Here is a 24,254-nt window from a genome sequence, read left to right as displayed (position 1 = left end):
ACACCCTGGTCACTGCTCCTCTTCAACCAGAAGTAGGAGAACAGGCAAAGCCAGAAAGCAGGTAGGACCAGATGGAGCATTTTAATGATTTGGTGGGTCTCATCCATGCTTGCCCTGTTCCCGCACCCATCCTGGGTCTAGTAGAACCTGCCCTAAGCACTTGTTGGCTCATGGGTTTGCCAAGAAGACACAGACCAGCAGCTCCTCCATCCCTGACAGGCCTGCTCCAGGCTTGCTTGGGCTCAGGGAGAGGGCCTGCAGGAGAAGCCAGCCCCGGGGGCTCAGAGGCAAGGCAGGAGAGAGCAAGGCATCCTTCCTTCCTTCCCCAAAGGCATCTCATCCTCCAGCCCTGGGTCAGAGGTGCAGGGGGGGGCTGCAGGACTGGCTGAGGGGACAAGGACAGGGCAGCCTGGTCCTGTGTCCCCACTGCCCATGGTACCAGCTGGACACCTCCACCAGCACTACATCCACTCCCAGCACTTAGGTGGGGGGAGACACAATTGCCCAGACCCATGCTTCACCAGGGCTGTCAGCACCAAGGGCTGGCCAAAAGCGAGGCCGGCTGCAGGCTGCAAACCCCCAGCCCGGGCTGGTGGCACCTGTCACCTCTGCTAAGCCCCTGCTCAGCCGCTGTCATCCGCCCATTGTCACCCAAGGGTTGAAGGCTCGCGCAGCGCCAGCCGCTGCCTCCCTGACCGATAACACCGCGTCTTGCGCTGAGTAGCCTCCTCCTGCTGTCACAGGCCGACCTATTTCTCACAAATCCTGACTGCTCTGGCCTTAAAACATCTTGACGCAGTGTTGAAACCGGCCTTGCACCGCAGCCAGTCCCCGCTTAAGCGGGAGTTGCCGTGCCTTGGCGTGGGCTTTGCAGCGAGCGAGGCTGCCTGGGAGAGCAGCAGGGATCGGGGAGCACCAGCGTGCTCCTCAGGAGTAATCAGGCATTGATCGTGGTCGAAAAGAGGAATACCATTGTTCAAAATAAGACCAGACTCCCGGTCCTAAAAGTGATTTCAGCATTTATTATAATAAAAAGGAAGGTCTAAAGCATGGGGGCCCACGGGCCGAGCAGGAGCATTCCCGTCAAGGATGCTGCAGCACCTGAGCCGGGTCTGCTTCAGCAGAGATGTCCCCGAGGTTCCAGGGGCAGTAGCACACCTTCCCTGGGTCAGATGCCCTTTTTTATCCTGTTTTTTGTCGCTTTGGGTTGGTTTCTTTTAGGATCCTTCATTTGCATGATTGGCCCATACAGTTCTGTCCAGGCTGGCTTGTTTTGCTTTGTTGGCAAACCCATGAGTGGTGCACTTTACTTAGATATAATTTCTACCCTTGTAACCCCTTTTACCATAACCAAACTAACAGTACGTACTTAATAATTATCAAGTATTTACAACAGTTGCTAACCTATTTTTGACACCATGGTTCAACCAGGCTAGAAGGTCCTTGCTGCCCGCAGCCCAGGGCTGCTGGGTGTTGAGGTTCTCTGCTGGGGCTGAAGGAGCTGGTGATGGAAGATGTGTCCTCCTTCACACAAGCACAGCGAGCACACTCCAAGCAGTCACCCACTCTGTGGGGTGGGGAGGGGGAAACTGAGATCCCAACCAAGACAGCTTCTCCATGGAGGCAGCACCATGGAGCTGCAGGCAGGATGACAGGCCTGGTGGTGCTCTGGTGCCCAGGGCAGAAGGACCTCAGGCAGTTTTTGTGCAGAAGCCACCCTGTGATGGCTGCAGCGACATCCCCAGCCTCCTGCAGAGACACAGCAGGGCAGCCAGCCAGGGCCCTTGGCCAGCTGGAGCCACAGCTTTGCCTTACTGGGGACACAGCTCATCCCAGGGTGGGCTGGAGGGATGCAGGAATGGGTGTCAGCTTCCACCTGCGGAGTCTTTCCAGGGATGCTGCTGGGTAAACATCTTCCTGCCCCAGCTCAGGCGTGGGGAGATCTCAGTGTGTGGTGGTCGGTCAGGAATCCTGGAATTCCCAGAGGTGAAGTGATGTGGATGTCAAACCTTTATCATGAATAAAGGATCTCCCATGGCTCCTCTCCCCTGAGAAAAGCCCTTTTCAGACTTGCTCTGCTGCAGAGACAATACAGCATCCCACAAACCTTGTGGGACCCTCCTCCCCTGTCCCACACCCCAGCAGGCAATGTTTGTGGGGAAGAAGCCAACACAGAGCTCACTCCCTGCAGAGAGTGTAGAGAGACAAGGCATCCTTAGCCTAAATTTGAAAACTCCACAACCTTTTGGAAGAACTTCAGCCAAGGCTGGAAATGGGCCTGGAAAGCTGCCATGATGTGTGTGACACTGGGAAGGTCACCTGGCCAGCTGCAGGGAGCAGAACTTGGGAGGCTTATTTCAATTAATGGTCCCAACTGAGCTGTCCCTGCAGCCCCAGGCTCCAGCCTGAGCCAAGCCAGATGTGTGACCGAGAGCATCCCCCTAACTGCCCGTGCCGGGGACCCCCAGGACCCCTGCATTGGTCCCATCCAGCTGCTGTGGGGCTGCCAAAACCGAAGCAGCCAGTGATGGCCCTGCCATGCTGGACATGCTGGATGGTTCTAACACCTGGCACCAGAGCTGGCTTGTCCCCACAGCCCCCTGAGCTGTGATGTGTGCCTACCAAGAAAAGCTGAGTAGATCCCACCATCTCAATCTCCCACTGCAGTGCTGGGTGTGAACTGGCTCCCCTCCCAGCAACCAGGATTGGGTGCTCATGGAGGTTCCCACCCCACCACCGAGGTCCTGCCTCCTCCCCTGCCAAGCCCCGTCCCCTCGGTGTCCCCGCAGTGGCAGCGGGGAGGTCACGCCTGGCCGGCGGCGAGCCCGCCATCCGGCTCAGCTGAAGCACATTTTGTCCGGCGCTTCCTGCATCCTGCCCCGTCCCCACGCCGGGGGGGCAGGTCAGCCCGGGGTCAGCCTGCTAATTGCAGCCCGGGGGACGGCAGGACGAGGCGGCCACCAGCGACAGGCTGAGACCCGGCACGGAGGACACGGAATGGGGACACCCTGCATCCGAGCCCGGCACCCCACAAAGTGCTGGGGTGCCCCTGTGACAGGACAGGACATGTCTCTGGCACCACTGTGAGGGTTCCAGCTCCTGCCGCAGCTCACCCCAGAATCCATCCTCTCCAAGCCAGGCCACTCCATGTGGAAAACATCACTGCTGGATCAGCCCCACACCAGGGTCTGGCCTCACCTGGCATCACTTGCTGGCACCTTGCCACGCCACCAAGGCCAAGCGGAGACGGGGACACGGCTGTGCCCTCTGTGACAGCACGCCCTAGGGCCACAGGCAGGTTTGGTTCCCCTTCTGCTAACTCTGTTTAATGAGGATGTTAATTAAGAGAGACTCGAGGCCAGCCCTTGTGGTAGCGCCCAGGGTTGTCCCTCAGCGCCGTCCCGAGCTCGTTATCATCATCCCGTGTGCCCTGTGTCACCTGGCTGCCAGCGGGCACCCTGGGGACAGCAGCCCTGGGTGCCACTTCCCCAGCAGCAGCCGTGGGGACAGCCCAGCACAGGGCTGTGCCTGACTGAGGGTGAGCATGGAGGAGGGGATGGGTTCACCCTCGGGGGATGCCTGCGGTCCTGCTCGTTAGGCAAGGCTCCAGGCCAGCACAGGGCCACCTCCCACACACTGACCTGGGAGGCAGGGATGGAGCCCAGCGCGGGGGTGAGCTGCAGCTGAGGTGGAGGGCAGCCAGCACCCCACATCCCACCTCCCCACCAGCCCATCCCACTCACAGGCAGGGTTTGAATCCCACATCTGATTATTTTCTCCCTAAGCTGTTTACCTGTATGGGGAAGCCCCTGCTCCCTTTGTCCCCTGCTTATGTCTGTGTCCTCCCTGGCAGCTCCATATCCCTGCTATCACTCTGTCCACCTCCCCTGCTAACGCTCACAGTCCCTGCCAGCATGGCACAGCGGGGCTTACTGTGCCATGATGGCATTTCCCCAGGCATTGCTCTGTGCCGCAACAGCCCCAAGCACAGCCCTGTAGTGGGTGACACAGCCAGACCAGGGTGACATTCCCAGCAGTCCCCAGCCCCAGCTGTGGGTGGGATGAAGCAGCACCTCCCCTTGCAGCTCTCCAGGGGATCAGGGCTGAGGAGGGGGCTCTGTGTGCTGCTCCCCAGGACACTCTCCCAACATGGGGTAGGGGCTGGCTCCCTGCAGGTGCCAGGACTGTGCCTTCACACAGCCCCAACCCTTAGCCACAGTCATAAAGAAACCAGCCAGACTCCTTTTTCCCAGAACACCCCCACCACATTCCTGCTAAGTGCTTTCGGCTGTGCGAGCAGCACGGCTTGGGAACCAGCTCCCAGCAGCCCCTTGCCAGTGCCACCCTGGTTGGAGCAGAGCCATGCACCAGAGCCCTGCTGGGGCACGACCAGGGTCTGTCTGTCTGTCCCTGCAGGCCTCGAGCTGTGTCACTCACCACACTGGCCCAGCTCCATCACTGTCACCATGTGCTGCAGTCATTCCCACACACAGCCCAGGGTTCAGCACTGCTGTGACCAGGGTGCCTGGGCTCCAAACCACCCAGAGCTGCAGGAGCAGTGGGGGGAATGCTGCTGGAGAGGGCATTTGGGGCAGCTTTCCCCAAGGACTTTCTGCTCCATGCCAGCAGGTCGCTGCCGGGCAGGGACAGAGCCCACGCACCGCCGTCACCCCCCTCCTCCGGGTGCACATCTGGCCAGCAGATGCTGGCCCAAACGCTGGCTGGAGCTGGGGACAAAGGCTCTCGCTACCTCCTCCCAGCAAGGCAGAGCCAGCACTGCCGGCTCCAGCCGGATCTTCCTCTTGCCAGGCTGGGAGGGCCCTGGAGAAACTCCAGGGGACTGGTAGGAAGTTCCCAGCCCACCTGCCTGGCATGATTCCCAACACAGCACCTAAGCACTGGCAGCACTTGTCCATGGCTGAGCCCATCCAACATCCCCTCCACCCCAGACAGCTCCTGCTGATCCAGTACCAACATGAGGCCAGACTGGAAAGCCATCCCAGAGCCCACTCACCTTTGGAAGCTCAGTTCAGACTTGTCCCAGCAACACGAGCCTCACGGCAGTTCTTCATGGCACTTTAATATTATTTCACCAAAACAAATGGTTCCGGTACTGCCGGGCAAAATTCCAGGCAGGTCAAGGAAATATCCCCAGGAGGAGCCAAGGCTGGCTTAGCCCAGGCACTGCCAGGATTAACCGTGAGGATTTAGCAGCCTGGGTGACTCCAGCTCAGCTCATCACACCATCCCACCACGCTCCGGCGTCGTCACTGGCGAGGTCCCCACAGCCAGCAGGACCACGGCATGTGGGCCACCGCCACTGCTGGGGGCCCTGGAGGGCTGGACAGAGGGGTGGGAGAGAAATAACCAAGCTGGAAATCATGACACAAAACATGCATTCATTTTATTCACAAAAACAGCCTGGATCGCTAAAACATTACAAACAGCATTTCAATTTAATGATGGAGAGAGAGCTGGAGAGACTGGGGGGTGAACAGAAGAGAAATATCACTTTGCATAACTGCTTCAGCACAGGTCCTGCAATATTTGTTTTATTTTGATTTTAACTTCTGTAAGTTTACAAAAATTACTTCTAGGAGAAAACCATTGCAATTAGGAGGATTTTCTGTATGCAGCGTTTCTTGTTCTATATTAATAAACTAACAACGACTTTTTTTTGCCTTTTTTTTACTCTTTTTTTTCCTTTTTTTGAATTCCATCAGTTGTGTAGCAATTGTTTTCTTCCACCTTTTATACTGACCCTCTTGTGGGTTAAACTTCCAGAGGTGAATGGCGAGGAGAAGGGATACTACATCGCTTTAAACATATTCTCATTTATAAACATGAAGTTGAGGCATTCTAGAAACTATCCACTCTATTGTATGATGGGAAAGAATCAAATAAAAAGTATAAATGAGGGTGCAATTAAACAACTGTGCTAAATTACAGTAGTGCTTATTAGTAACTAGATTTTAAAAGGTTACTGTAAATTTACATTCCCTACACAAGTACTGCATCTTTCACACATAAACAACATCAACACCAAAACACAGAAAGAAACTGATTGTCCATACTCTGTCTATTAAGTCTTGGTACTTTACAGATCCATTGTTTTTTTCTTTTAATTATTTTTTTTGTTTTTTATTTGAAAAGCAGTTAAATGTCTGACTAGGACTCGAAGATGTTAAAACGAACGCAAAAAAAAAAAAAGGAAAAAAAAGAAAAAAATTATAAAAACAGGAATGAGATTTGCGAGAAAATATTTTTGGTTCTAAAGAGACACAGGTGCATCCATTCATTTCAGCCAAAAATCCCTTGCCTGAGACAACACAAGCAAGCAGTGACATTGCACTTGGATGACAGAGCTTTGGGATTCCCGTTCCTACTGGAACCATCTGAACGCGGCTCCTGTAGGAAGCATCACCTTCTGGAAAGGAAGAGAGACAGGGAGGGGGACAGAAGAAGAAGGGACAAGGCGTTAGGTTGGGTTCAGCACAGGTGTGCAGCGCCAGGGCTGAGCAGACCCCCCTCACCCCCACCCCATCACCCCGGTCCCCAGCCTCGGGACAGATCCAGCCCGGGCTCAGCACCCTTTGATGCTGCTCTACATCCCAAGATTTCCAACCCACTATGCCAGCAGGAGGGAGACCGGGGTCCCCCTGCTGCCAGACCCCTCCCTGGCCAGGCACCAGCACAGCAGCTCAGCCATTGCTCCCACATCCCCGTGTCCCTGTGTCCCCGTGTCCCCGTGCTGCAGCTGGCACAATGGCACAGCCCCCAGCTTCCCCTCTGGCCAGCAGTGAGCACAGTGGCCGGGCTGTGGGCAGCCAACATGGCCTGGCACAACCTGGCACAATCCCCTCACTGCCAAACCCCACAGTCGCTGCCATGGATGGACAGACAGACACTCAGACACTCAGAGGACAGGAGCCCACGAGGTTTGGGAGCACATTTGGATAGAAACTGGGGTAGGGAGTAAGAGCTGAATGGGCCTGGGGACACCAGAGCAGGAGCTGCTCAGGACATGGAACATGCTCAGCCTCAAGGAACAACCTTGACCCCAACAGAGCAGCCCCAGGCACCAGCAGGTAGCTCAGCACCTCACAGGGAAGAGGGGTGAGTGCCACTCGGCTCAACCCCACGGCCAACAAAGGGCCCAACAACAGACAAGATCTCTTAGAAGCCACCTCCAGGAAAGATGGTGTGGGGCCAAGCCCCAGTAGCACTGTGGTCCTCTGCACAATGTTCATGAGAACATGGGTGGAGTATGCAAGGACCACAATGTCTCTCGGTGCCAACAGCCCCAGACAAGGCTGAGCTGTGCTAGCCAGACATACAATCACCACAGGATCACCACACAATCACCTGAGAGGACCCTTCAGGTCCCATATCTCCAAACAAGCAAAAGACACTGATGGGAAAGAGGCCACAGTGACAGGTGTGGTCCAGCAGACTGGCTGCCGTGGGGCAAGCAGGGGCACAATACTGAGCCTGTGTGCAGGGCTGGGACACCTGATGTAGCATCCTACGAGTCAAACCTGGCACACTTTGGTCCCTAATTGCATGCAGGAGTCAGCCAGATCTCACTGGGTCCTTCTCTTGGATCAAGACACCAACCAAGCCTCAATGAAACCCCTGAGCAGCATCACCCCATCCCTGCAGGAGGAACGGATGTCCCCTTCCACAGGCACAACCCAAACACAGGGCTTGGGCAAAGGCAGGGGCACGGAGGGCCAGAATGGGCAGGAGCTGGTGGTGTCCACCAGGCTGCTGACAGATCCCACCTGCTCCTGCTCCCAGCCCATGTTGGGGAGCAAATTGAGCTGGGGCGGTCACAAGCTGCAGGCACTACCCCTTCCCCAAGGTGTCTACAGCACATAATCAGACATCTGGGAAGGCACAAGTGCCTGTGCCCAGCGATGCACAGGGCTATGGCACTCCACACTGACCATGCTGGATCCCACTCTAGGCACTGAATGCAGAACAGGCAGAGCAGAGCAGGGTGGACTCTCCAGCACGGGCCACCTACCCAGATCCATCATCCCAGAGGAGAGGAAAGAGGGGAGACAGAGGGGGCTCCTCATGGGTTTGGAAGGAGATCTCTGATAAATACCTCTGCTCCTTTATTATTAAAGGAAGATGAAGAACCAGGTCTAATGTGGATGCCCAGGAGATATCCCCACAATCACAAACTCACAGAATGCTTTAGAGGAGACCTTAAAGATCATCTCATTCCAACCCCTGCCACAGGCAGAGACACCTTCCACCAGACCAGGTTTCTCCAGGCCCCATCCAACCTGGCCTTGGACACTTTCAGGGATGTAGCAGCCACAGCTTCTCTGGGCAACCTGTGCCAGGGCCTCAACACCTTCATCATTTCTACCTTATGTCCAACCGAAATCTATCCTCATTCAGTTTAAAATGCTCACCCCTTGTCCTCCATGGCCAGAGTCTCTCTGTGAGGCTGACATGAGGGTGACCCTCACTGGCTCTGTCTGGGGCACCAGAGCTCTTCAGCACAGCTTCTCTGGATGGAGAACAGCTCTGACGAGTCAAATCCCAACTATTCATGGCCTTCATGTGACCTACAGCTCTGCAGACAAGCCCAGGGTGACCTGTGCAGGGTTGGCCAGCAGCCCCCACAGCATCAGCCAGGGTTGCTGGGGCTGGCAGAGCCCAGAGGAGCCTGGTCAGTGCAGAGACGTGCTGCTGCCTGCTCCCAGCACCCGACCTGGCTGGTCTCAGAGCCCCAGGCAGCCCCACCACCATGAGACACCAGTGGTGACCGGTTCTTCAGGCTCTGTAGATGTGCAGATAAAGCTTAACGGCTGCTGAGGGACTTAGCCCGTTTTTTTACACCACCATAAAGGTTTAATTCTATTTTTTTTTACTGCTTGATTTTAGATCAATGTTTAATCGTGGCTGCGGCCCCTGTCTGGGCTCCCCGAGGACGTTCCTCTGGATGCACAGGGGTGGCAGGACAGAGTCACTGTCCTTCCTCTGGGGGGCAATGGCACTGCCCCCCAGACAGGGACAATGCTTCACAAAGCCTTGTGAATGATTCAGCCCCATATGAAGGGCCACTGAATGGTCCCTTCTGTCCCAGTGTCCAGTACTGTGTGATGGCACGGTGTGCCAGTGGTGTGATGGCACCCTACCAGCACCAGCAGTCCATGGAACTCTGCATCCTGGCCCTCTCCACACAAGTCTCCAGCACAGCATAGGTGCTGGTGGTTGCCCTGCAGTTGGCCCAATGTATGAGCAAGGCTGGTTGACAGGTCAGATTCAACAACCCAGCTTTGACCCAGGTGACCTGGGACATCAGCCGGGGTCATGGTGTCCCTGTCCCTGCCTCAATCTTGTACAACCCTACCAGGGTCAACACACAGTGCAAGTGGATGTTCTGAGGGAGGGGATGGTCTGTCATGAAAAGGGGATGGTGATGCCCTGGAGTGACCCACACCTGCCCAGGCGTCCATCCCACCTGCGCGGTGGCATCTCTCTTGAGCCTCAACACAGCTGGTCATGCCCAGGGGGATGGGGCTCATCTCTGGTGGGGCCCACCTCTACCAGATGCAGAACCCTATTTCAGTGGCCTCAGTTTCCCAGCCAGTCATGAGATGGAGAAATCCATCACAGGGGTGACTGTTCCATGGGTTCCTGGTGCTATTTATCCCCCCCAGACCCAGCAGTGGGAGAAAGGAGCGACTCCTCTGGCTGCTGCAAGCTCCAAGTCTATTGACCCGCTTTAGGACTCTTTGGAAGAAATGAACTTTTTTTTTCCCTTTCTCCCTTTTTCCAGATCACTGACTCAGCAAATTAGAACAAGAATATAATTTAGCAATACAGCGGTTTTTGAAAGACACAGTCCCCCTCTCCTCATCCCCACCGCCCAAATAGATTTTTTTTTCCCCTTCAGTATTCATTCAGAGCTGATGCTAATTGAAAAACGTAGAATGTGGCTAAGGGAGCAGCAGGCTTTGGTTGCATTGGGGCCACCAGAGGATGGGCAAAGCCCTTGTGCCAGGATGCACAGTCCAGCTGATGTCCAGGTGACTTTCTAGCCTATCTGTCTCTCCACGGGGATGTGCTCACCAGAAGGAGGAAGCACACCAGCATGGCTGAGAATGGGGTCAGCTCCCAGAAAAATCAAACCTGGCTTCAGCACAACACCTAGGTCTGCAGGAAGAGGGAGGATCTGCAAGAGCAGTGTGTGCATGGGGCACCCCTGCCCTGCTGGCACCCAGCCCCCAGCCGCACCACCAGCAGCTGCCCACGGCCCTGAATGAGTTTCAGGCCCACACAACCCAAGTAACCAGACTTTCCCTGTAGTCCCCACATGAATGTCACACCTCCCCAGTGGATTTGGCAAGGTGGCACCTCAGGCCAATGGCTCTCCTCCCAAGCCAAGGACATCACAAGCAGGCCATGGTGGGCATTGACAGCCTGAGCACCTGGCTCACACCAGAGAACCTGGGCATCCCCAGCAGGAGCAGGGATGTGCCTGGCTCTGCTGGGTGCTGAAACAGGAGCACTGCCAGTGGAAACTGCAGCACTGCTGCCACAGGAAATCCAGCTGCTGCCTTATGGACTCATCCTGGCCCATCCTGGCACAGCCATTCCACTGGGGATGCTGCCCAGTGCACGCTGCAGCAGTTTGCTCCCAAAACCAGGGATCATTGTTCTCCTGCTCAGAGCAGAGTGAGCTGAGGGGCTGGGCTTTGCCTGCACTGTGGCCACAGGTTTCATCATCACCAATTACCCCAAGGTCTGCCCCAAAAAAGTCATCCCCCTCCTCTGGGGTTAGATGTTGCTCCCCAGCTCAGGGAGCTGCCACCCCCTGAGGAAAGGGGATGCTGTCACCAAAACCCCAGCAGAGCCCTGCTGCTGCCTGTGCTTGAAAAGGGGAGAGCAAAGTCCAGCGTGCCCAGGGAGAGACCCCAGCCCTCCTCCCCACATCAATCAACCCCAGTACATAGCAGGGGGTGGGGACTGGGGGCACTGGGCAGAGCACACATCTCAGGGTGAGAGCTGTTAATGGAAAAGGGAAAAATTAAAAAAAAGTAAGAAGTACCAGGTGTTTTATTATCTAGGGCCAGATCCAAACCCAGGAGCGCAGCCCGAGGAGGGGTTAGGGTGCCTGAGAGGGGCTGGTTACCTCCAGTGCTGCAGAAGGCTTCTTTTTGAGTTCTTCACATTTTCGGAATTTGCAAATCTGGTGGCCAGTTTTGCGATTCCTACAACTGCTGCACTGCTCGCAGTTTATCCGTCTTCGGCAGGGCGGGCACATGCCGCATCTTTTCCGTTTCTTTTTCCCCGAATTGATGGCAGATGCCAACTCATTCTGCATGGGATACTCTGCCAAGCCAGCCATATGGAGCGCGCTCTCTGCCAGAAACACGCCGGCAGGGGTCATAATGAAAAGGCCTGGGTTGATGGGAAAAGCCCCCAGGTAAGGAAAATCAGAGGGGCCGTTCATTGTCTCTGCAGCTGAGACTGCCTCCATGTCAGAGATACCAGTCCCGTGCTCGCTTGTTAGAGGAAGATGCTCCTGTACCACTCTTTTGAGCATTTCTGTCGACTGAGCAAACTGTTGGAGGGCGGTCTGTCCTTCTGAGGAGAGCTCCGACATCCGGTCTAATTTGCTCAGCATACTAGAGATGTTTTTGTGCTTTGAGGTAGAATGACTTTTATCCACAGTCGCATCGTTGCCATTAGCTAAGGGGTTGCCTTTCTCTGAATGTTCGCTTACCGAGCTGCTGCTACCAAAGGTGGAATAGTGGGAGAGTGGACGGGACTTCTTAAGACTTTTGTTCAAAGGTTCACTTATTATTCCACTTTTGTTCCTCCTCTCGGAGTTGACAGGGGGTTGAGAGTCATCTTGGTTATTTTTTTCCGTCTCTGGCTTGTTCCCAGTGTCTTGATGGGAGCCCGAATTTGACATGGTGCCCAGAGCACAGCAACCAAACCAACCCCAAAATTAAAAAAAAAAAAAAAAAAAAAAAAAAAAAAAAAAGAAAAAAAAAAAAAAAAAAAAACCCCAACAAAAAAACCCCAAGAACCCACCCTAATGCCAAAGCAAAAGACCCCCAAAGCCCTTCTGGTAGCACTGGCCCGCCAGCCACCAGGGACGCTCAGACGGGGCTGCGCATCAACGGGGCGTCTCCTCCCGCGCTGGCTGCGGAGGACTCAGGGTGCTCTCAGTGCACAGACATACTCTGCGGCTCTGGGACACACCACGCGGCTCTGGAAGGAGAAAAGAAAAGAGAGTTAGCGCTGGCAAGAGCCAACAGGCTTTTCAAAGCAGCTCTTCCTCCCCCTGCCATGAAAATCTCAGCGCTGCGAACAAAGGAACTCCAGGGAACGGACCTCGGTGGAGATCCGTTCCGCTGCTCTCTAAAAGGGTCGCCATCCAGACAGAAGTGGGGGGTCACAGGGGAAGTCCTGGCCTGGTAGCAATGGCACTCCGATGCTTAAAAACTCTCTGTGCCCGGCTCTCCTCCCCCAGGGACAGGAGCCCCAGGGAAGTCACGGGGCTCATCTCCCGCTCCGCTCCAGCGGCGTGCGGCCCCACACCGGATGGGACTGCCGGCGCCAGCGGGATGCTCCCGGGCCAGAAGCTGGAGCTCGTGCAAGGGGTGCCTGGTTCCAACCCAGCAGCCACCCTTGTCCCCCAGGCCAAGTGCCATGGAGGCAACACCCCAGCTCCCACAATCACCCAGCTCAGGCTAAGTTGCACCCCCTTCTCCTCCTCCTCCTCCTCCTCCTCCTCTGTCTCCTCCTGGACCATTGTCCCTGAGCCAGCACTGGGCAAGGGAAGGAAGCCACATGGAAAGCGGCAGTGTCCACCTTCATGTGCCTCAGGAATCCACAGCATCCTCCTCCAAACCCCACCAACAGCTGGCGTGTTCACCCCAAATCCCATAGAGAGCTGCATCATCCAATTCTGAGTCACTTGGAGCATCCACTTCCAAATCCCATGGGCAGCCATGGTGTTCACCTCCAAATTCCCGTAAGAGTTGCAATGTCCACTTCCAAATCCTGTGGACAGTCATGGTATCCACCTCCTAACCCCACCAAGGGCTGCAGTGTCCATCTCCAAACCAAACAGGGAGCTGCAGCCGTCCACTTCCAAGCCTCATCAGGAGCTGCAGTGCCCACCTTTAACCCCACAGGGAGCCACAGCATCCACCTCCAAGCCCCAGTGCTGACCTCCTGCCATGCCCCAGCATGCCCAGCACACATGCCCAGCTGCTCCAGCAGCGCCATGGGCTCCGCAGTGACAGCAAGAGCCTTCCTGGAGCGGATGCTATGCTGCTGTCCCTGGGGCAACCAGGGCAGCTGGGTCCAGTGTGGCTGCAAACACTTGTTGTTGTGAAATTCCTCCTCCTCCTCCCTCCCAGCACACACGCACACAGGCACCGCCAAGTAATCAGGCTTTAGAGGAGAAAAGCTGCAGGGCTTAATGGAGCAGGAACCCATGTCCCCACCCCGGCGGCAGCTGGGGGAGGGTGGCACTGGGAGGAGGCCCCTTGCCCACCCCACCCCTCCATCCTGACTATCCCAGCACCTTCCTCTCCAGGGCCCAGACGGGGATGTGGCCACGTGTGGAGAGCTCTGCTGAGACCCTCACTCCTGTACAGGCGTGGTGCAGCAGAGTGAGGGGCATCCCTGCACCCCCACACCCCACTCCTGCTCATCCATCACCCTTCGGATCCCCTTCTCCAGTGGAACCCCAGGAACCCCACAACAGCCCAGGAGGAGCCTTTCCCACGGACAGAGCTCGGGCATCGCCCTTAAAACGCTGATGGGGGCGAGGTCCTTGTGCCAAGTACCGTGGTACCGGCTGCGGAAGCAGCCCCGGTGTCTCACTCCGGTGCCAGAGCTGGCTCGCCCACGGAGAAACCCCCCCGCCCTGGCGCTGAAAACCGCTTGCTTCAGCTGCTGCGGGATTTAAGATGCAGCGCGGATCGATGCAGGGCTTGGGCTCCAGCCGGGAGCTCGCCAGGCCACGTGGGGAGGGAGGGCTGCGGCGGCAGGACGGGCTGCCCTTCCCCAGCATCCCGCTCCGCGTCAGGCAGGGGGATGCTGGGCAGCCGTGAGGTAGGGTGCACCCCAAAGGGATGGCGGGGTGCTGGGAAGATGGGCGAGCTGCTGCCATGCAGCTGAATCACCCGTCCCCTCTGCCAGGGAGGTGGGGGACCTGTCCCTGGAGACCTTAGGCCGGGTCACACCTTAGTGCCGACAGCAACGGGCGCTGGGGCCGGAGCGGGGAGCGCGGCAGGAAAAGCACCGGACGGGAGGATGTGAGATAAAGCGCCCGGTGCTGTTATCTCACGCCTGCCCGCGGCCGCCTTTCCTGCGGCCCTGCGCCTCTTCCGCCCGCCCCGCGCCGCGCACGGAGCCAAGCGCCCGGCCAGACCGGCCCGGGATTTGCCACCCTGCCCGCCCGCCCTGGGGCATCGGAACCGCCGTGCCGCGGGGCTGCCGGGGAGCTACGGGAGGTTCCCCAGCCACGACTGCTGGAGATGCTCTGGCAAAGAGCTGGGTCCTGCCCGCCTGGGTCTCCCCACGGCCCCACAGCGGGCTCCAGGTGCCAGAGTGGGGAGGACACCAGCTGAAGCCACGGCATGGTGACCATTTCCACCCATCTTCTTCTGCAGCCAGACACACCGTCCAGCCTCCCTGGCTGGTCCCACCATGCCACACGGATCGGGTGTCAGCAGCTCTGAGCCCCCACTCGCCGCCCCCTCCCACCGGGGCGATGGCTGCACAGCCTGGCACAGCCCCACGGGCACCCGCGGCTGCGGGACAGGGCCACCCCAGCCCACCCGGTGCGGCTTCCCGCACCCACAGAGACACCGGGCACGGCGCCGTGGCCGCACTCGGCCCCAGCGGCGCAAGGCAGTGCCCGCTGTTGGCACGGGGTGCGGCGCCGAGCCGTGCCGAGCCGTGCCAGCGGCGCCACCGCACAATCCCGCCATTGTCCCGCCGCCGCTTTGCCTCCGCCAGCTCCCACCATCTGCAACCACCCGGCGCTGCCCTCCAGCCCCCGGGGCCACCGCGCCAGCAGGCGCCGGACACCGCGGCCGTGCCAGCTGGGACAGGTCTGTCCCCACACTGTCCTCGCCAGGCACCCCACACCGGGGTGCTGGGGGGTATGTGGCTAGTTCACGTAAAAGGGGGGGTCTCCCACCCTGACACCGTGGGACCACCCAGCACCGCAGATACCGCTGCTCCTCGCCAGCCGCTGCCCGGGCCCGCCGTTAATTGCAGCGGGGGGAGGAATTAATGATCTTAATCCCTTCTTTATGATTGACCCGAGTAAAGACGGTGAGGGCCCCCCCGTCCCGTTTCTGCCCCTTTTCCGGCCCCCATCCCTTGGGGAAGGCGCCGGGCAGCGTCATCTGGGTCCCTGTCGGAAGGTGCTTAGTCCCGGCCGCGGCATTAAGGGGCACGTGATGGGCTCCCTCGCCCGGGTCTTTGCACGGGGCAGCTTAACAGCCTGGAGGGACGCCAGGGTTCAAGGGGACACCACCAAGGTCGGGAGGCCCCAGCCCACGACCAGGGGTTCCCAAGCCTTTGCAGGACACTGTTCCTCCCCTGCAACCAACCCCCTGCCATGTCCAGGGTCCAAAGGCCAGGGGGTCCCAGGGTGAGGGATGGCACATGTGGAACATGTTGTCCTGAGAAGCTGTGGCTGCCCCATCCCTGGAAATGTTACAGGCCAGATTGGAGGGCTACCCAGTTAGTCCAGGGTTTGGAGTAACCTGGTCTAGTGGAACACGGCAGGGGGTGGAATGAGATATCTTTAAGGACACTTCAAACCCAAACCATCCTGTAATTCTATGATTTCCGTGGGTCATCCCAAAGACCTGCGTCCACCGGCCTGGAATGCTCAGATGGGGCAAGGCAGCTTTGCTCTCCTGTGACCCTGGTGGGGAAAAAATGGGATACTCCTCTACATGGATCTTCCCCCAGCTCTCAGCCCCACACCACCCCTCACCTCCTTCACTCTGCCCCAGGGCTCCCTGCACCCTAGCACACAGGAGACTGCTCTGCAATAGTCCTGACAATGCCAAAATAAATAAAGGTTGCAAAAGGATCATCTCTGGTGGTCCGGAAAAACCCCTGCCAGCCAGGGACACCGACTGAGAGTCCCCCCAGTTGCAGGCACCAGTCACTGTCAGAGGGGAGCAGGAGAGGAGCTTCGCTTTTCCTAAAAAATGGCAAGCTGCAAATTCCAGCTGGCTCCCCTGTGTTTTCGCTGCATGGCTGGAAAGCCATCAGCTCCTGCGACCTAAAAAGTCTCGTCTTCAAGAAAGAACTTCTGCTTTCCTTTAATTTTAAATAAATCACCCTCCTCCCAGAAAAGCCGCCGGTTGGTCAGCCGTGCAGACACGGCGTAAAGGGAGAAGAAAGCAGCAAAGCTGAAGCCGAGCTGCTCCCGGGCTCTGGAAACAAAAGGAGAAAATCAAAATTCGCCTTTTTTCTAATCCCTGGGCGCTGGGTGGGCACTGGGGGCGGTGGCTTTGTCCGCCCGCAGCAGACGGAGGACGAGGACGGAAGGGACCCCGGCGTCTTTTCAGCTTGGAGAAAGGCTGCAATTGTCCCCTCTGCCGCGTTTTTGTCCCCACTTCCTCCCCCTCGCCGCGTGGCCGCCCGCCCAGCATGGCCCCCACCTCCTTCCCACCACCATCAGCCCCTGCTGATGGATGCACAGACAGACAGATGGACGGACTCAACCGTGCCATGGACTGACCAAAGTAGGGCGCCCACCACCAGTGTGTGTCCCTCTTGAAATCATCCCAGGAAAGACGTTGGTCAAGGGAGGCTGCAACCAGAGGCACCTTCCCTTTGCAGCTCCAAAGAGGGGCTGGAGGTGGTCCCTGTGCTCCTCAGCTGCCCTGGCCAACGATGGATAGGACCTTGAGATGGCCAGGAGCACGGGAACATAGGTGGTGAAAGTGATGCATGGGGAGACAAGACACCCTCGAGGCATCCTGGTGTCTGAAACACATCCTGGGATGAGACACCCAGTGGGTAGAACAGCACCACGGCCCTGCAGCACTGCCACAAGCCAGAAGGTGCAGCAGCAACCCAGGTCAAAGGCTCAGGAGAACAAGCACCACCAGAACAAGGTTCACAGCAGCTCCAACCCCAGCACCACAACAGCTGATTCAGCTACCAGGTGCCCGTTTCTGCAGCACAGTCAAACCTGCTGTTACCTCCACCAGGTGACACAGGTCAGCTGAAACAGGCAGTGATGTCTTATCACAGCCTCACCAGCCAGATGTCCAGCAGCAGGTGAACCAAGAGAGAATTCAATCCATGATCTCCCAAGGCTGATTACCCCTACTGGACACCCATCCATGGTGCCTGATAACCAGGTGCCTGAGGCAAAGACAAGCCTGTTATTTGCAAGCCATCATCTCTGTCAACACAACCCTCAAGCTCTGCTCTCTGCATTCATCCTCCCAAAAACTGGTCCAGCCAGAAGATCCACTCCTGGATGTTCCATGGAAGTTACCATCACCCACCACCTTTTCTTCAGACATCAAGAGAGGACACCCAGGCCTGGGGGAGGTTTGAGCAGTGCTGTGAATGCTCAGGCTCACCCTGGCTGGGTTAAAGGGCCAGAGGTATGACAGGTCAAGGTATGACAGATTGCCAGATGGGCAGTTCACATGGACATAGCTCATCTCTTGTGCTCCAGAAATCCTTTGAAGGGCTAGTCATCACAGCCACTCTGCTTGTCTCTGCTGCCGAGGTGGCACTGAGGGATGTTAAGAAGCCAACTCCTGAATTAAAAAGGTTATGGAAGATTAAATCCAGCATCTGGAGTTTGCCCTGGAAGCAGATGGCGAATCATCATGGTGCACAGAGTGGCTTTCACCCGTCTCCTTCTCATAAGCAGCCACTCGGCCTGCTGGGTGACGTGACCCAGGAGCAACTCTGGACATATACACAGGGTGAGCCAGGATGTGTCCTGCCAGGCACATCATCTGGGACAGGGTGGCAAGGCCATGCCACATCCTGCTGAGGAGGCAGGAAGTGATGCCACCTCCCCAGGTGGGCTCCCTCCCCCAGGGATCCAGCAAGAGCATATTTTTTCCCACTGGTGCTGTGTTTTTCCATGTAGCCCCATGGCTGCTGCAGGCTTCCCAATCTGCTGGCACAGCCACACCCAGATGCCTGACTCAGGCGACACCCCAGAGCCTATCACCAATCTGCCCTGGACTGTCAAGGAGCTTATCACCCTGGAGAGGACAAGGAAGTGCCCAGGGATACCACTGCCTCCATGCACATCCTTGAACCTCACCCTGTGGCACAGCTGGAGCCACCACGGCAGGGACCGACCTGTGCCCAGGGCTGCCCCAGCTGGGAAACGTGGCTGTGTCCTGCCTCCGCGGGGTGGTGGTTACGGATTAAGGAGTCTTAAATGTCAGACGACCAGGCGCTCCCTAGAAATCCACTTATCTCCGCTGCCACTCGGAGCGGCCAGAGCCGGGCGGTTATGGAGATAACGCGATTTGAAGCGTCCACCCGAGCACTGCAGGGCTGCGGGTGCCCTGCGGACAACGCCAGGCACCTCCTCCCCTCCTCCACTCGCCCAGCTGCTGCCCAGAGAGCCGGGTGATGGCCACACTGCTCAGCCCGGGGGCTGCACCCACCTGCGTGGTGCCCCGCTCCCCAATTCCGGGGGATATGGGAGGCTTGGCAACCTCAGTGCTCATCCATCCCCCCCTGTGCCAAAGCTGCACCAATTCACTGCCCAAATCCTAAAACGACTGTAACTAAAACCTACCAGATTGAGCCTGGGGAAGAGCCCCCCCCGCCTCTCCCCCCTCTCCAAATGGGATTGAACAGATCTGCTCTCGCACGAGCCCAGCTCGCAGCCAAGCAGCATCTGACATTCACGCGCCGTGGCACGGCTCTGCCGCTCGCCCACTCCCCCCGGCTTGGCATCGCCCCGGAGATGCGCCAGCAATCCCAGCCCAGCAGAACACCCCCTGTCCTCTGCTAATCCTCTCCAGACCTTCCTTGGGGAACTCTGGCCCAACTAGTTCCCCATGTTCTGTCCACCGAGTGAGGTTCCCAAGGTGATTCAGGGCTGGGAGGTTCAGGGGTCAGGCAGAATGACCCCAGGGCACAGGGGACAGGTGGGCAGGGGCAGGCGCTGCCCAGTGGCAGATGCCAACAACAATGGGCATCCCAGCAGGACCCCCAAAGAGCTGGGGGGCTGAAGGTGGCTTTGCCCTGGGGAGACCCACAGGTGCCTGCCTAGGCCAAGCTAAGATGCGTGAATCGCTCTGTTAACAGATGGGGCGATTACAGCATCAATTATTTGGGGTCTGACCGACAACCAGGTCATACAGACACCCTTGGCATGGGCAGAGAAGGTAATTAAAAACCAGAGGAGAAGTTGTAGGCACAGTCATATGAGAATACTGGATGGCAAAGAGCCCCAAAGCCAACAGTGCCACCTTCAATGGTGTTCCAGTCCACATGTGCCACTTGCAAGTGCCACCTCCAGCAGCACCCAAATCCATCAGTGCCATCTTCAAGAACAGCTCCAGCCTGGAGAGGTCCCCTTGTGCTCCCAGCTCTCTCAAAACTTCATCCCTCCACATCCCACCAGGCAGCTCCATGGTGGCAGAGCACAAACCAAGAGGCTGCTCCAGATCCCAGGAGAGCTGGCACTGGCACTGGCCGGGGCACCCACACCAGCACTTGTGTCACTGTCACCACTGTCACCACTCCCAGCTCAGTGCATTTGAGTTTGGCCATTAACGGGTGGTGGGAACCTTATGGTGCTCAGTGATGAGATCCCAAAAGCCCACGATCCCTACTCCTGAGGGCAACCGCTTTGGAAGAACCACTTTTGCCAGCAGGAAGGCGACGGCCCCATCGGAAAGCCGCCGGCCTTGTCGGAACGCGGGTCCACAGACGGCAGCTACTGACAGATGTCTAAGAGGACGGCGAATAATCCCGTCTTCCTCTGGGAGGATTCGGGTCGCCCTCGCCCTCACCGGGGGTTTATCCATTGTCTGGATCTGCCGGCGGTTGTTATTTTTGGTCAGCACCGCGTTTTGCTTGGCCTCGCTGGCAGGAGGGAAATAGGAAGAAGAGAAAGGGGAGGAAGGCTGCTTGGCCACGGCTTGGCGGGGGGAAGACCAGCTCAGCTTTGGGAGGGGACAGTGAGGCACCCCACAGCCCGCAGAGAGTCCGAGGTGGTCTCTTCCCAGCCCCACAGCCTTGCTGAGCACAGCCAAATCTCACCACAGTGACAGGGCTGGCACCATCCCATCCCCAGTGGTGCCATGGCAAGTTGCTTCTAGTAAGGCCAGTGGGTCAGAGAGGCTGGAGAGGTTTTGGGGTACAGGTTTTGGGAGGCAGGCAGCAGTCAGGGTTCTCTCTGTCACAAAAACTACGTGCAGGGGAATTCTCTGAGGGATGGGCAAACCCTGCCCGCAGACCCACATGTGTCTCAGGTCCATGCAGACAAGCCAAAAAAATCTGAGTAGCTTCAGGAAGACAGATCTCCAACCTGCCATGACCCCCTGGGCTGTGGACTCCCGTCCCTCACACCTCACCCTCAGCACTGCAGCATCCCAACAGCATCCCAGCCCTGCTGGCAGTTCCCATCCTCCTTGGTAGCTTGGAGCTTACCAACATTGCAGGGTGCAGCTCAGGCAGCCCCTGAGATCTGCACCTGGATCACTACAGAGGCACTAGTGAGACACAGGTCACCCAGTGCAGCTGTGGCTGCCCCATCCCTGGAAGTGTCTCAGGCCAGGTTGGATAGGGTTTGGAGAAACCCGGGATAGTGGAAGGTGTCCCTGCCCATGGCAGAGGTTTGTAATGAGCTTTAAGGTCCCTTCCAACCCAAACCATTCCATGATTCTGTGATTCTATCCTGCTGAGACAGGTACAAGGGGAGGCAGAGCTGGGGTAAGAGCATCCAAGCTGATGTTTCTAGGGAGAAGACACAGAAATGCCTCAAGACTTTGCTTCTCCCCATCTCCCCAGCAGCGATACAGGGAGTATCCCCTCAAGGCAGGGCTTCCCATCCTTCTCCATGTCTTTCCACCACCTCCCAGCTTGCCTGCAGAGCAGGAATACAGGATAAAGATGAGTCCCCGCTCCATGGGATCTCGCTCCTACAAGAGATGGAAGGCATGAGCACAAAACTGCCTCTCCTGAGCTTTCCCCACGCTCAGCACCGCTTGTCATTCAAGCAAACCCTGTGGCCTTTAAGCTGCCAAGGTACCAGAGCTGCTCTGGAATCGGAGTTTGCTCGGCTCCTGCCCTGGAGCAAGGAATCTGAAATGCTGCCACTGGAAACGAAACAGAGCATCCGTCATTTTACTTGCCAGAAATATATCCAGCCCCCAAAAAAAGAAATACTGCCTGCAAAAGAGCCAGCAACAAAGCCCTCGATTCCACCGGTGAAACAGAGCCCGGCATCGGGCATTTCCACTGGAATTCTGATTCTCTTCCCAGTTCAAAATCACCCAAAATAAAACCAGCAGCAGGGCCAGGTTGTGGCCAGAGGGGTCAGAACAAGGGCGCCAGGTCATAATCAGAAGCTCTCACCTCGAATGCTACAAAGGAAATCCGTGGGTTTGAAAGGAAAAGAGGCAGGTGGCAGAGGCAGGGCTGGAGGGGATGAAAGGTCCAGAGGAGCAGAGCGAAGCCCAGGCAGCCCCACCGCGGGGATGTCCAGGGGAACCCACCCTGCCCACGGCATCCCGCCCGCAATGCTCCCAAGGCAGGCAGGTCGCCACCCCCAGCCATTCCCAGTCGCATCTCCAGGAAAAGCAGCAGCGCGTTCCCAGCCAGCCCAGCCCCCAGCCCAGGCACGCCAACCCAAATATCTGCGAGAGGCGCTCCCCTCCCTGGGAACGGCGACTCGCCGCAGAGTTCACATGCCCCAGCAATGCCTGATTAAACTCCCAAACTCCAAGGGAATACCCCTGAGGCTGTCTGAAGATAAGCTAGGAGCTAGGCTGCTCTCAGGAAATGCAGGAACTGGGAAAGAGCAATCCCTTTTTTTTTTTTTAACTTTTAGATCCAGAATAACACAGAGCAAACCCTGTTGCTTTCTAGCTCAGACACAAGCTGAGCTCGCTGCTGTGCACCCCGAGAGCTTCCTGCTCCCCGAGACATCGCAGGTGACTGACCCCTGCTGCAAGCCAGATCTGCTGGAGGCATTGGGGATGGAACCAGAGCCCAGGACAAGTGCACGCAGCACAGGTGGGCAGGCTGGAAGGTGCTGAGCAAGAGGACAGAGCTGGAGGCCTGGCAGAGGGGAGGGTGCTGCCCAGGACACTGGGTGCCAGAGAGTGGGGACACTTACTGCCAGCACCTCCAGAACTGGGATGCTTGGCAGGTGCTCCACCATTTTGGTTCACCCTAGGGAACACCTCAGGCACTGGTTTCTCTGGTCCTCAGGTCTCCTGCACCCCTCACTGTCTTTTTCCCTTCCTTGAGCTTTTCCACGTTGGATGGTCATAGCACCAGACCCAGATCTCCCAGGCCATCTGCACACTCAAGGGCTAGGGCAGTCAAGGAAACCATGTTAATGCAGCACCCAAACAAATGGGCAAAGTGGAGCATCCTGGGATCCTGAGAACAAGAGGAAAATGATGCTCCTCCCTTCTGCACCTGCTGGATCCCAGGGAGCAACCAGCATCTCATCCTACAGGAGAGCAGAGCCACAGGCAGGGATTGTACCACATCCTGGGGACCAGGGAGCCCCAAGGATGTCCCGGCTGATGATGGGGACACTGCAGCCCTGGTATCAGTGGTGACCAAATATCCTCAGACACAAGGTCTGCTTCAACCAGGATCACGGCTGGGAGACCTGCACCCAACTCACAGCGTGCTCTCGGGTGAGCAAACACGCCTGAGGCCAGAGGACACACACGGACTGCGCCAAGCCAATCTCCTTCAGAGATTCCTATTGGATATCTTTCTTAGTTCTTAACCAAGGATCAGCCCAAATGAAAGGCATCTTCCTTCCCCGTGCATGGCAATAGAGGACAGAGAAACAGCACTGCTGGGCAACCTGCTGGCAAGAGTTATTAGGAAAACTGTTCCTGGAAAATTGTTCCCAGAAAACTGGCAGGCCCATGATGGGGTGGCAGGGCAGGGAGGTGGTGTACCAAGGCCCAGCTTCTCTATTTGATCAGATACCAGTGTGACTGCAGAAAACACTGGGACTGCTGTGGGACAATCAGATTCTCCCTGGGCGTCCTGCACAGCCATGGGAGCCCACTGTGGCCTTTCCCTGCATGAAGGGGGTGTGGAAGATCTGTGGATGGAGACTTCTCACCATAGCCCATTGCAACAGGACAAGGCATGAGGGTTTTAAACTGACAGGGCGGGGGTAGATCAGATATTAGGGGGAAATTCCCTGTGAAGGTGGCACAGGTGCCCAGAGAAGCTGTGATTGCCCCATCCCTGGAAGTGTCCAAGGCCAGGTTGGACAGGGCTTGGAGCAACCTGGGCTAGTGGAAGGTGTCCCTGCCCATGGCAGAGGGTGCAATGAGATAGTCTCCTCTGAGCCCCAAAGAATTTTCTGATTCTATGGAAATTTTAAAAAGCATAGGTGAGGTGGGAGAAGCTGTCAGGCCCTAAAGAACCAACCCCAGGACATTTGGAAAGCAAAGAGCTGGAGTCCTGGGAAGTTGGAAAGGGTCCCCATCACCAGCCACAGCATGAGTCAGGATGGGAGGACCCTCAGCTGAAAGGGCTGCAGGACTCACAGTAAGAAACACAGAGCTCCCAACCAAATGGGTTCCCACTGCCCACTCTCAGCTTCTAGGATGAACATCCTCCTCGACTTGCTGCTTCCCCAGCCTCCTCCATCCCGTCCTCCTCCCTCTTCCCCATGCCAGAGGGTCCTGCACCTTGCCCTCAGCAGCATGATCCATGGAGGATGAGCTCGAGCAAGGCTGGGGGATGAGCAGGGGATGTGGGATGAGCTGGGCAAGGGAGCAGCCACAGAATCCATCCCTGAACAAGCTGGAGCACCAGCAGATATAGACTTGGACTTGGTGGATTCAACAAAAAGAATCCTTGTGTCTGGAATGAGCGACTGGAATTTTAGGGACTGTCCACAACATCTCCCGCAGTGTTCCGACAAAGCTGTTTTCATCCCACAAACTCCCAAAGACCTGTCTGGGGGAGAAGGGGGTTTCCTACGATCACAGCTCCTGACACTTTTGACATAAGGCACATCGAGG

The 24,254-nt window shown here is 57.2% G+C and overlaps 1 protein-coding gene across 1 annotated transcript in view; it reads right to left on the bottom strand.

The window, feature by feature from the left end:
• Positions 1-5,379: 5,379 nt before the first annotated feature.
• The window catches only part of CXXC5 (CXXC finger protein 5), a 35,224-nt gene continuing 16,349 nt past the window's right edge, over positions 5,380-24,254 (bottom strand). The window contains exons 2-3 of the mRNA XM_041397969.1: positions 11,159-12,246; positions 5,380-6,427 (exon numbers count right to left, since the gene is read on the bottom strand). Coding sequence (XP_041253903.1) covers positions 6,383-6,427; positions 11,159-11,944 — 831 coding nt within the window. The 5' untranslated portion in view covers positions 11,945-12,246 and the 3' untranslated portion in view covers positions 5,380-6,382. The remainder of the gene's footprint in view (positions 6,428-11,158; positions 12,247-24,254) is intronic.

The sequence above is a fragment of the Onychostruthus taczanowskii genome, unplaced genomic scaffold (genome assembly GCF_017590055.1).
Source record: "Onychostruthus taczanowskii isolate IOZ18803 unplaced genomic scaffold, ASM1759005v1 scaffold14, whole genome shotgun sequence".
In the NCBI taxonomy this organism is placed as follows: domain Eukaryota; kingdom Metazoa; phylum Chordata; class Aves; order Passeriformes; family Passeridae; genus Onychostruthus; species Onychostruthus taczanowskii.
This window is presented reverse-complemented; position numbering and strand designations above follow the sequence as displayed.